Genomic DNA, 12,845 nt, shown 5'->3' with positions numbered 1-12,845 from the left:
AATAAATGGTTTACATAAAAATTGAGAGTTGTAAAGAGAATTTCTCTCTCTCCTTCCAACCGATCTATTTTTAGAATCATCTCAACCTCTATTTAGCAAAATTTTTATTCTCGTCTCTTTCTCTTTGTTCTGAAATGCTTTTCATGAACAAACAATGTTTTATATTCTGACTAATACAACTCTTAGTTATTGTGTCTCTATGTTTTAGAAACGTGTATTTGCAACACTAGTGCATTTAAACTTAAGTGAAGCGATACAGGTCAAAATAAGATCAATTTAAAGATGTTCAGAGAATTAATAAGTTGTAAAAATGTGTGACGCTAACTATGAGACAGAGAGAGAGAGAGAGAGAGAGAGAGAGAGAGAGAGAGAGAGAGAGAGAGAGAGAGAGAGACCAGAACAGAGAGAAGAACCAAGAGAATCGCCTGGTTCAAGGGGTTGTCCTTACTTAAGAGTGAAATTATTTATCAGTTATTCACGGAGACTGAGAGAATAACACAAGAGAGAAAGAGAGGGAATAACGAGGCAGGAGAGAGAGAGAGAGAGAGAGAGAGCGGAGAGAGAGAGAGAGAGAGAAAATTGTCCTTGCTTGAAATGTCAAGTTATATTATTTATGAATTACAGTATTACGGAGAGAGAGTTAGCTTAATACATTACCTTTAAAATAAGAAATAAATGGTTGACTTAAGGATATAGTGTGTGACTCTCTCCCCCATTCCACCAATCTATTTTTAAAATCTTCTCAACCCGTTTTACAAAACTGTTTTTATTCTGTCACTTTCTCTTTGTTCTGAAATGCTCTATGTCTCTATGTTTTAGAACTGCACATTTACAGTTTGTAAGCGGTACAGGTAAAATTACATCAATTCAAAGAGTATCTACTGTACAGTTAAAGACATACAGAGAAACAGTGCTGTAATGCGAAGGTTGGCTAACTTGAGCGAGAGAAGAGATAACAGTTGTCCTTACTTAAGTGAAATTTTTATGAATTATTACGGACACAGAGAGAGAGAGAGAGAGAGAGAGAGAGAGAGAGAGAGAGAGAGAGAGAGAGAGGAATTACAAAAGAAAAATTTGACCACTGATTGCAACACTCTCATTCTTGTCATGTTAAAATGACATGTCTGACAGCTTTTTCCTTCACCTTCTTACAAAGATGAGGAAGAATTTGTTTGTTCAAGATAGTAAATTTTGTATTACAGTTTTATTATTATTATTATTATTTGAAAATTAGTACATATTATTACTTAAAAAAGTTTATCATACAAAATAAACATACCTGTTTATATGCCATAAAAATTCATCTCACTACAAGAAAGAAAGAAAGAAAGAGAGAGAGAAAGTAATTTAATAATATCTAATGTTATTTAATTTACACATAAAAGCTTAAAACTTATAAATTACATAAAAAAATTAAAACAAACACTTTTGCAGGGTTTCTCAGTGTCTGGAATGTTAGTCTGTCTGTAAAACTTCGTGTATGACCAATAGTTAGGTTCAATAAAAATTCGTGTGTCTGTGTGAATTAGATACCTTTCGAATCGCGCAAGTTCGAGGTATTACTGTATGGCCCATCTCTCAAATCATGAGGCAGTAACCAAATAATGACCATAAATATGCCAGAAACCCTTACCCACCGGGTGGTTAAATGGACAATAACATACAAGAGACCCGACTAGTCACGGAGACTCCGCCGCCCTCCAATGGCGTTGTACATAAAAGTACCTTTAAAACAACTAATTCTATCATATCGTAACTCCTATTTGCTTTCAGGACAGTGTTGGACGCTCAGCTACTAACTACTATAAGTAATTATGTAGCGAATATGAACACCGCTTAAACTAGTCTGGCGGGAGAAGGGAAAGGAAGGTGGTGGCGGAAACCAGGCGGGCATTACCCAGGTCAGTGGATGCACCCTCCAAGGCTTGAATACAGCCTCCTATCGGAGGTGCCGGCATAGCGTCGGCTCCTCTTACGAGATGTCGCAGAGCAACGTCGCATGAATTCTAATCATAATAGTTCAGGTAAGAAGGACTAGGCTATATGCACGAAAAAGCAGAAGGTTAAGCCTTCTTGTTCTAGCCTACCCTCCAAACCAAAACTTTGGCCTGGTCCAGGGGAAGGCTAGGATTGGCCGCTACAGGTGTGGGGAGAGTGAACCTTACGTACTAACCTAGCCTCACCCTCCAAAAGCAGTCGGCCTGGTCAGGTGGCTAAGTGTGGTGAGGAGGCCTCTGTTGTAACCTCACCCTCAAAACCCTAACGGCCTGGTGGGTGGGCTGAAGTGTGAATGAGGAACTCTCTCACTAGCCTAACCTCACCCTCAAAACCTAACGGCCTGGTCAGGTGGGTTAGCGTAAATAGATGGACTCTCTTACTCGTCTAACTTCACCCTCCAAAGCAATAAAATGGCCTGGTCCAGGTGAGCTAGGTAGCCTGAGCATCGTGTAAGCGCATGTCATGCCTAGCCTAACCCTCCAAACCGTATCACAGCCTGGTCAGGTAGGCTAGGTAAGTAACTACCTTTTATAAATCATAAACCTCTTTTAACCAGACAAAATATAATATATAATATAATGTTAACCACCCATGACATTGTGTGGGTTGGCCTATGATTATATATAAACATAAAAATGATTCGGTGGCAGAAAGCCGAAAATGTGTGGAGTAACTTTAGGTACCAAGGTGGTCTACCTCTGGCCTTGAATCACTCTGCTATAAACTAGTCCAATTATACATCAGCTATAATCATGATAATAATAACACCATCGGAAGCACCAACTTGGTGGAGGAGGAAAGGGAAACTAATAAAAGACTCAAATTCTATGATCAGAAATAATTGAGCCTGGCTCAAACCATGATACTAAAGGTTCCCTTGCCTCTTCACCCAGCGACATGGTAATTTCTCTCAATAATATGCTCCAAAAACAAAAATGGAGCAATTGGGTAATATCAGCAGATTTTTACGTTCTGCTTATTATAATGCGGAGACTGAAGGTCGAAGCATAACAGAGGCAAACATAAGCGCTCACGTTCAAATCGCACCTGTCAAGTAAACATATATTACGTACAATTCATAAATACTGTGCCTCGCGTTTAAAAAACCAATCAGATATAATACTCAACAGATGGTGTGATATCCTCACGGGATGACATGATTACAGCTGTAATTCGTTCAAAACGCAAAAGAAAGGACACACAGTGTTCTCATGTTGTGCTAAATTTTTGGAATAAAGATGGTAGGCGTGAGTAGTAGTAGTAGCAAAGCGGAAGGTAGTAGGTAGAAACGGCTCTCCCATGATAGGGGCTTTGAGAACGGAGAGATCTATTGGGCAAAGCATCTGTGATAGTGGCTACCACTCGCCCCTTAGTGCATACCAACACCATTGTGGTGATCGATCCAGGGGTAGTAACCCTTCTCTGGTATATTTAGCAATATTTATACCTAGAAATGTGTGCTATTGGAACCATTTCACTGGGTGACACAGGTCGAGCCCAGAAAAAGCTCATTCATGGCTAAGAATAGCAATGCAAAACTATAAAAAAAAAACTCTGGGGCAAGTCCATTCTCCAAGGCAAATTTTTCCTACACACATGTAACCTTGTAATACTAAAGTATTAAAGTAACACCTAAACTAAACGGACCTCAGCTTAGTGGACTTTTTGTATTTATTAGCTAGCATATTATGATTATTTTTTCCTATGTATTGTAGATTTGATGCATTTCTAATCTACTGTAAAAGAAAATTATTGAGATGGCTGTTTGTCTGCCTGTCCGCACTTTTTCTGTTCACCTTCAGATCTTAAAAACTACTGAGGCTAGAGGGCTGCAAATTGGTATGTTGAACATCCACCCTCCAATCATCAAACATAGCAAATTGCAGCCCTCTAGCCTCAGTAGTTTTTATTTTATTTAAGGTTAAAGTTAGCCATGATCATGCATCTGGCACTGCTATAGGTACCAACAACATATGCCACCACCAGGCTGTGGCTGAAAGTTTCATGGGCCGTGGCTGAGAGTTTCATACAGCATTATACGCTGTATACAAAACTCGATTGCACCAAGGAAACTTTGGCGCATATTTTACTTGTTAGATATTTTTTCTCTTAAACTGAATGTTATGTAAAGTCCAGGTTGCTTTATGTTAGGAATTATGTAGAATTGCTGTTAGCTGTAAGGTATCTAGAAAATATTCAAGTGCAGACCATAATACAGGGTCTTTCTTACTTAAAAGACCTACTTAAAAAAGCCAGACCCCCAAAGCACATCTGAAGTTGATGTGTTACTGTATCAAGTACTATTTAGTACTGTATTAAATAGTAATAATATCCTGTACAGTACAAAATGTGAAGCAGGTGATATGTGCATAAGAATAGCTGTCTCACATCCACCTATGAATCAGCTAGGAAGAATCAAAATACCTATGAGTGCTACCCTTGAAAATACAATAAGAAAAATAGTGAAGTGCTAGAATCTGCCTCAGTTTCTTCCATTATTTAGATTAGCAAAGAAAAAACAGGCATCTCATAAGCTTTTCTTCAAAATATAATCCTACTATAGCATAAACAACACAGTGGTTATCAATGTATTTAATTTTTCCTGTGTATTATAAATGTCTATTGGTAATAAACTTCCATCATCCATCCTCTTTGCTCACCAATGATCTCAGTACGTAGGTATGCAGAATGAAAATACCCAAGTCCAAGGTTCAAGACATTGTGTAAAGTCATTAGGCTTGGAACCTGCCATAAGAAGACTCTTCCGTTTATAATTTCTACTGTTTAGGGTACACTACTGTATTTAGAATACAGTTATTGTCCAATAAGGGATGAAGACACTAGAGAGAAACATCTTTCATTTTAAAAATTTTATATGCTTCAGACATTATTATTTTCTAGTGAGTGTTTACACAGAAAAATACTGTAGATGAATATGTCTTCCATACTCTTCACAAGCACATCAAGTTCATCAAGGAACTTGGCTCAGAAGATGCAGTAGGGCTTTACAAGAGATAAGACTTGGAAAATACAGTTTGGCTAGTCTGGCTGATACACAGATTATTGGAAATGAATCTAACCATGTCTCAATGCTGTGAACCTATATGTGTTCAGAAATTTGTGACCCTATATGTGTTCAGTAAATTTGTGAGGCTTTGAAGCACCTGGTAACTTGTAGAATTGTAGACTTTCATAAGTAGGAGAAAAAACTAAACAATAAAACAAAGCTTATTTTTTAAAACTAAAGTATGTACATGACACAAAATGGAACATATCTGCATAAGCTGCTGGAAAGTTCAGACCATGGTGAACAGCATGTGTACAGGCAAGTGAAATGCAAATAATGAAATACATTTTTAAAAACGTAAGTATCACAAATAGAAAAACATGTACTGACAGCTATACACTAATACTGCCAAGTCAAAGAACATGGACTTATAAGGGAGAAATTACCAACTTATAGAAAAACAAGACTGACAGTCATACAATAATACTGCTGAGTCACAGAACATGTTATGTGGGAGAAATTACCAACTTTGTGAAGAGAGTATTACATGAAAAGGCTATTCAAAGATAATTGTTTAATACCCGTGTGTGAGCAAGCAGAAAATTTCTTTTCAAGAGTCAAAATATATACAGTACAATAACTTTTAATTATTGGTAACAATGCGATTTATTGAATATTTGTGCCTACTTTTGACAACTGGATTCCCAACATTAATAGTATCATACCCACTAGGCAGATAGTTAATTTCTAGATGGTCTACTCACCATCCTGGAAGTTCAGATATGTAGATAATATTCTTTAGCTTTCGTAATTCAGTGACTTGGTTCTGCTACTTTGAATTTCCTTTAGTTTTTTATTTTTCTTACTCATAATTTCATATCCTTTAAGATGTTGACTGATTGCTTCCCTTGCAGTCAATTCCCATTGCTCCTTCCTCCTCATTTTTCAGCTTCAGCAGGCTTGGGCTAGATAAGGTTACATGGTATTTGATTACCAATCCCACTGGCCTTTGTTTACAAGACTAGCTACAGGTATTTGCAATGGTGTGGTAATGCACCATATAGTAAAACAAGCAACTCCATATATGCAAGCTTTTCAATACTGTTTATAAGAGTTTAACTATGATGTATACTGATATGACATTTTTATGATAAAATAAAGTTTTGTATATACAGTACAGGACTTACAAAGTAACTACATAGCTATTACATTTTGTTTATCAGCAGGTTAAATTCGAAAATTCGCAGTAGCGTTCCAATATTTTGGTGTAAGTAACTCCCCAGCCCACTTTCGGGGAAGGATAGGTACAACAATACTAACGAGCCCAATTCGTTTATGCCCTATGCCCATGAGAGGGGAGGAGGGTGAGCTTTGATCATGTAGTTACTTGGTAAGTATATATAAAACTTTATCATAAAAATTTCATTTTTATATACGGTAAGTAACTTACCAAGTAACTACATAGCTGGATCCCACATTGACAGGAGGTGGGATGCATGGGCATGTACTACTTAAAAAACACTCACGAATGGAGATGAATTTTAAAACAGCAAGTGGTTAACATTGATAAAATGTTGGTTGTAACCTACCTGGTGAGAGAGCTCCAGCAGGAAATACTGCCTCTAATGCGGCTCATCTCAACCGTAGTGGTGTGGCAGTGAAGCCAGAGGCGCCTCTACAGCAGTGGGGCTTTGCAGCCAAGGAGTACTCCGATGGCTGCCAAAGTAAAACACAAGCCCTTGCCCTGGGCGCAGTACCAAAACCAAGACAAAAACACAAGTTACACATACACCATATAAAAGACCAGTTACCATAACCCATTCATAACAAGACACAACAAATGATGGGTGCTCCAGGTACTCAGTACCCCCCAACTTCCCAAAACTCGACAACCTAAATTCAAGGCGAGTAGACAGAGGAATGTAAGAGTAGCCCCCTACCCTTCCTCCACCAAAACCATGCCAGCCACGGACAATGGGGCAAGGGTACTGCAGTTCTCATAAACAGTTTTGATGTCATGCAGATAAAATTTGCAAACACTGATTTGCACCTCCAGAAAGTGGACTGCAAAATTGCAGAGAGGGATAAATTCTGCTTGAAGGATTGGATAAAGGACAGTCTGGATCCTTAACTGAAACCAGAGGTTAGGGGACGTGCCTCTGATACTCTTAGTTCTCTCTAGATAATACTTTAATGCTCTTACTGGACAAAGAGCTCTCTCTTGGTCTGTAGGATCTAGAATGTCCGTTAAATATTTGATTGTGAATGAACGGGGCCAGGGAAAAGATGGCGTTTCACTCTTTGCTAAGAACCCCACAGTAAAGCAACAGACCACGTCTTCTTTTGTGAATCCTACTTTCTTCCTCAGAGCCTGTAACTCACTAATTCTCTTAGTAGTAGCTAGAGCAACTAGAAATAGTCTTTCTTGTAAGATCCCTGAGGGATGTGGATTGATGAGGTTCAAAAGACAGACCTGAGAGCCATTTTAAAACAACATCTAGGTTCCAGGATACAGAATCTGACCCCTCCTGTTTCGCAGTGTCTAGTGACTTGATAAGGTCACCGATGTCTGTATCAGTCGATAGATCCAGACCTCTATGTCTGAATACGGAGTTGACCATCGCTCTGTAGACTTTAATCGTGGATGTAGCCAATCCTCGGGAAGACCTTAAAATAACAAAAAAATCTATTTGCTCTACAGAGGTAGATGATACATTGTGTCTTCTGTGCCAGCTGCACAATATTGTCCATTTATTCTGGTGACGTCTACATCTCGCAATTGCTTCCGCAGCTGATCTTGAAAAGCCTTTCGCTCTGACAAGCTTCCTGACAGTCTAAAGCCTGTCAGAGCGAGAGTGGATAGTCCTTGATGGAACCAGTGAAAGTGCGGTTGCCTGAGGAGATTTCATTGCTGTGGAAGTAATCTTGGGAAATCTACTAGGAGACTGAGGAGATCTGGAAACCACTCCTGTGGCCAAAAGGGAGCTACCAGTCATTGACATATTGTCGTGTAGGAGAATTTTGTTGATTACATCTCTCACCATACTGAGTGGTGGGAAGGTGTAGACATCCAGGTTCGACCGGTCCTGAAGCATCGCATCCGTTGCCCATGCGAGAGGGTCTGGGGCTGGTGAGCAATACCAAGGAAGTCGGTGATTCCTGGATGAGAAAGTTCCCAGTAAACTCATCCATTTGTTGGCCGAGCATGACGGGAGGGAGCGGAATTTCTGAACTGTCCGAATGCAGGCTTGGATTCTCTTGTCAGACGGAAAAGCCAGAAAAATTTGAGAGCTGATCTTCATTCCCAAATTTAGAATCGATTAACTTGGGACTAATTGGGATTTGTCTAGGTTTATCAGCAGGCCCAACTCTTGGGCTAACAGAAGAGTCTTTTTTAGGTCCTCTGTGCAAATTTTGATCCCCATGAGATGTAGCTATTTTGCTAATGGGGCGAGGACATGGGTGAAAACTTGAGGGGCTGTCGATAGTCCGAAGCACAGTGCTCAAAATTGGAAGACCTTGTCCTGGAACACAAACTGCAGATATTTCCTGGCCTCTGGGTGGACTGGAACATGGAAATATGCGCCCTGCATGTCTATAGTTGCCATCCAATCCCCTTGACGGATGGAAGACAGAACTGAGTGGGTTGTTTCCATTTTGAATTTTGTAGTCTGAACATAGAAATTCAGGGTGCTGACATCCAGGACAGGTCTCCAACCTCCCAATGACTTTGGGACAATGAATAGGCAGTTGTAAAACCCCTGGTGTGTTGACATCTCCAACTATTTCTATGGCTCTCTTGGTGAGCAGAGAAGATACTTCTTGTGACAGGGCCAAATACCTCTCTGGGAGGGAGTGACCCCTTTTGAAGTGAATGAGCACCACTGCTCTCGCCTCTTAAGTATTCCCACCACGAACAAGGCTGCCAGCTCCTGGGATCCATCCCTGATCACTTTATCTGCCCATGAGAGCACTAAGCCAATCTGTAGTGAAGTTATCTTGGAGAGAGGTATAGTCTTATATTTTCTTTGCTAAGGCGCCGACAGTCCAATCAAGAAAACTTAAGATCTCGAAGACCCTAAAGATATCCTTAGTCAAATGCTCAAGTTCTGAAGTCATGAATAAGATCTTGGATGAGGAGAAGGAAGATCTCCGTGGCGAGGCAACTGAACTGAAGAAATCCCCTTGGGAGGAGGCAGTAACTCCCAACGATGACACTTCCCCAGTAACATAAGTTAAGTATCTCCTCTTGGATAAACGAAAAGGAAGAGTGCAGAATACTGCTCTCCCCATATCCCTCTTTTCTGTCAGCCAGCTCTCAATGCTTGACAGAGCTTTCTTTGAAGACGACGACAGAACCATCTTAGGCAGCCTAGAAACTTCCGTAGGCTGTCTCATCATAAAAGCTGAACTTGGCGAAGACGTCGCTGGCGAAAAGATGTCCAGGAAGCAAAACAGGAAGTACTTCAAAAGGGAAGCATACGCTGAAGAAGGCTGATCCTGTTCTACTTCCTCTTCTTCAGACGCAATGGGTGAGAGAGTCAAATCCTCAGACTCATGAGTCACTGTCAGTTTGCGTAACACATCTAGAATGCTGTTTAAGCATTGCTGAATTGGTTCCAGAGAAGGATCCTGAACTGAATGAGAAGTGGAGTGTGGCGCCGGATGCCTGGATGAATTTGGTCCCAGTTTGGAAGGGGAGCAATCTCACACTGATGACTGCGCGCAAACTACATGCTGATCTGCTTCCACAGACACATCAGATCCTCTAGATCCCACTGTGTGCTTGGATCCCTTGGATCCCACTAAACACTTGGATCCTGCAGATCCCAATTGATGAATGGATCCCTCAGATCCCACTAAATATCTGGATCCCTCAGATCCCACTAACTGCCTGGATCCTTCCGATCTCACTAAATACTTGGATCCTCCAGATCCCACTAAACTGGATCCCTTGGATCCCACTGGATGCCCAGATCCCTTGGATCCTAAAGCATGATCTACGTATTTTTTTGAGACCCACTTGGGCAACAAAAACTGACGCTCTGACAGAGACACTACGGGCGACACATTAGACAGATCATCCCAAAAACTACATGAAGGTTGGGACTCTGATCCTGATCTCTGTTCCGCTTGCACGGAATGGAAAATCAGACTCAGCCGTGGGTATCAGCCTTTTCAGTGGCCTGGATGTACTTTTAAAATGCCAGCTGCGCTTTGCACTTGGATTTGTCGGATCCCAAATCCGAATCACTCGACGAAAGGGCATGAATTCCAATATGGATGCCTTTCCAGCAGCTGTCTGCCGAATCCTGGCAATCTCAAAGAACAGGCTCAGTCAAGGGGGCGACTACCTGTGGGCAAACCTCACTGACCTCCCTGGGACTTACGGTTTGCCTTCTTCCAGGTTTAGGGAAGTTTGACAGGGACCTTCGTCTAGGAGCATAAGTGGAACAAGTAGCCACCTCCTCCCCTGACACAACACTTGCACCGAGATTATTGGCACTAAACTTATCCATAAGGACCATCACTGAAGCCCCTATTTGAGCTACAGTGTTAACTAAGAGACCAAATTTCTGGTCCATTCTGGCTTCCAGACTGGCGATGGCATTGGGTTTGGAAGGTTGGAAGTTGAATAATGGAGTCACAGGTAAAGTCAGAGGACTGGTGATAGGGGAAAATGCAGATACTGGAGTTGGAAGCGCATGCAAAACAGGAGAACACTAACTTAATTCTTAGCTTCGGCCTTAGTCGCCGCTCTCCTACATCTGTTTTTCTCAAGTTTATATAAGTAACTAGACAAAGTTTTCCTTTTCCCCTGATCCTACGCTTTGCATTCATCACAAGTCAAGACTGAAGAGCAAGTTTGTCCTCTACATAAACAACAAATGGTATGAGAGTCATTTTTGATAGAAGTAAGTCTGGTATTGCAGCCTTTGCTGCAAAACCTACTGCTAGCAGAACTAGAGTCAGACATCTTCATTAAAGGCAAAATTCTTAGCTAAATAAGCTAATACAATTAGTGCAATTGCTACCCAGACAAAGAATACTTTACCAAAAACGACAAAAACCATTCAGCAAATTATATTAAATCAAATGAAAGCTGAAGTCAACAACCATGTTAAGCTGTCAACCAGCAGAAACGAATTGGGCTCTTTAGTAGTGTTGTACCTATACTTCCCCGAAAGTGGGCGGGGCGAGTTACCTACACCAAAATATTGAAACGCTTCTGTGAATGTTCAAATTTAAGCTGCCGATAAATGAAATGAAGTAGCTATGTAGTTACTTGGTAAGTTACTTATACAAAATTGAAGTTTTAATGTACGGTAAATAATCGTGCTTTCTTAATCACTGACCAGAAATATAGCGCCTCTCATAAGCATGACAATAAGAAATATAGCACCTTTCATAGGCATGACAATACAGTAATGAATATTGGAAGAAAAATCTAAATATGCTGGCAGATTTTCGCTATTGCTGGTTCAGTCCCTTATGATCCGTAATAAATGTTGTAAAAACTCCAATTCTATCCAGAAATGATATTGCCTTTTGTACCCTTGCTTCTGTAATTTTCCCATTCCCCATCATATCTGGGAGGCTAGCTGTGAAAAACATGAAGCCATGCATCCACAGCTTTTCTAAATTGCTGATGATACTTTCAAAAGTGATTGCTATTTCAACATTATTCTTCATCAGGGCATTGGTGAAGCTTTCCCAATAGCACTCTAAAACTTCATTCAAGTGATTTTCGTACACTGATGGCTCAGCACTCATTAAAAGCATGGAGGTAATATCACATAATGGGTTACCTACACAGGCAAACTGCCAATCAAAAATAGATGCAGCTTTATCATCCTCTGTGAACATGACATTACCAGCCCATAAGTCGCCATGTACCAAAGTCTCTATCAAAGGGTATTTATCAGAAGTGGAAATCATATCTTTGTGCATAGATACAAGTGAAGTGAAAGTCTCAGCAAGAGGACTTCCTTTTAACATGTCAATTAGCATCTCAAGACCAAGACAAACTATATCATTTAAGTAGCCTGAGTCATATGGGACGTGAAAATATTCTTTTCCATGTTTGCTAATAGCATTACATCCAAAAGCATGAATAACAGCAATGGCCTTAAATGTACATTTGATTTGCTGAAGTTTATTTCCTTCAGGAAGCAAATGCATCCTATAACCTTTTGCATTTAGGTCACGTAGTACGAGGGTTAATGAGTTGTCTTTCAGAGATGACCAATAAACTTCTGGTACTGGATGGTCTAAACCACTCACATGGCAAAATTTTAGGAATTCTTCTGAGCCAGCATGTTTATAAAAGGCTACTTCTCTTTCCCCTAAATTTCCTCTCTTCATAAAAGCTACAATCTCAGCATGCTGAGGCATAAGTTTTACAATGAGAGCTAAATCATGAGTGGTGTTTTCTATAGTGCATACAGCTTTGACAAAGCATATGTCACTCAAGAAACCTGCTTTAGAATTTGGAATGTTTGTTTCTAAGGATTCTATGTTGACTGGTGATTTCATTTTGAGGTTTAAAATACTTGCAAGCCACTCTTTGCTGATCTGGGCCACAGATGTTAAAGGCAGTACTTCAGAGCTAGCAGCCATGGTGAACTGCAATTGTTTTCAGGTACAAGTGTTTGATAGGGTGTCAAGAATAATTTACCTGGAAAAATGTTAAAATCTATTAAACCCCTAATAACAGCCATTCCTCTCATTAGCACATTCAGCTTCAAATGGTTTTAACACTACAAGGCTATTGTCTTTGTTTTCCAAAAGAGAGTGTAACATTTCAAATAAATAACAGCATTTACAAGGAAGGTAAACT

General features: G+C 40.2%; 1 protein-coding gene across 9 annotated transcripts in view; it reads right to left on the bottom strand.

The window, feature by feature from the left end:
- Positions 1 to 12,845, bottom strand: part of LOC136845332 (uncharacterized) — a 48,188-nt gene that overhangs the window by 25,948 nt on the left and 9,395 nt on the right. For 2 of the 9 annotated variants that reach the window (XM_067115631.1, XM_067115612.1), the window contains exon 3: positions 5,878 to 12,683. The exons of 6 other annotated variants lie outside the window; for them this stretch is intronic. In XM_067115631.1, coding sequence (XP_066971732.1) covers positions 11,477 to 12,625 — 1,149 coding nt within the window. In that variant the 5' untranslated portion in view covers positions 12,626 to 12,683 and the 3' untranslated portion in view covers positions 5,878 to 11,476. Of the gene's footprint in view, positions 1 to 4,853; positions 12,684 to 12,845 lie in introns of those variants that run through there. One more of the 9 variants, XM_067115623.1, reaches the window with a different exon arrangement.

This window comes from Macrobrachium rosenbergii, chromosome 2 (assembly GCF_040412425.1).
Source record: "Macrobrachium rosenbergii isolate ZJJX-2024 chromosome 2, ASM4041242v1, whole genome shotgun sequence".
In the NCBI taxonomy this organism is placed as follows: domain Eukaryota; kingdom Metazoa; phylum Arthropoda; class Malacostraca; order Decapoda; family Palaemonidae; genus Macrobrachium; species Macrobrachium rosenbergii.
The sequence above is the reverse complement of the archived record's forward strand: the minus strand, read 5'-3'. Positions and strand labels throughout refer to the sequence as shown.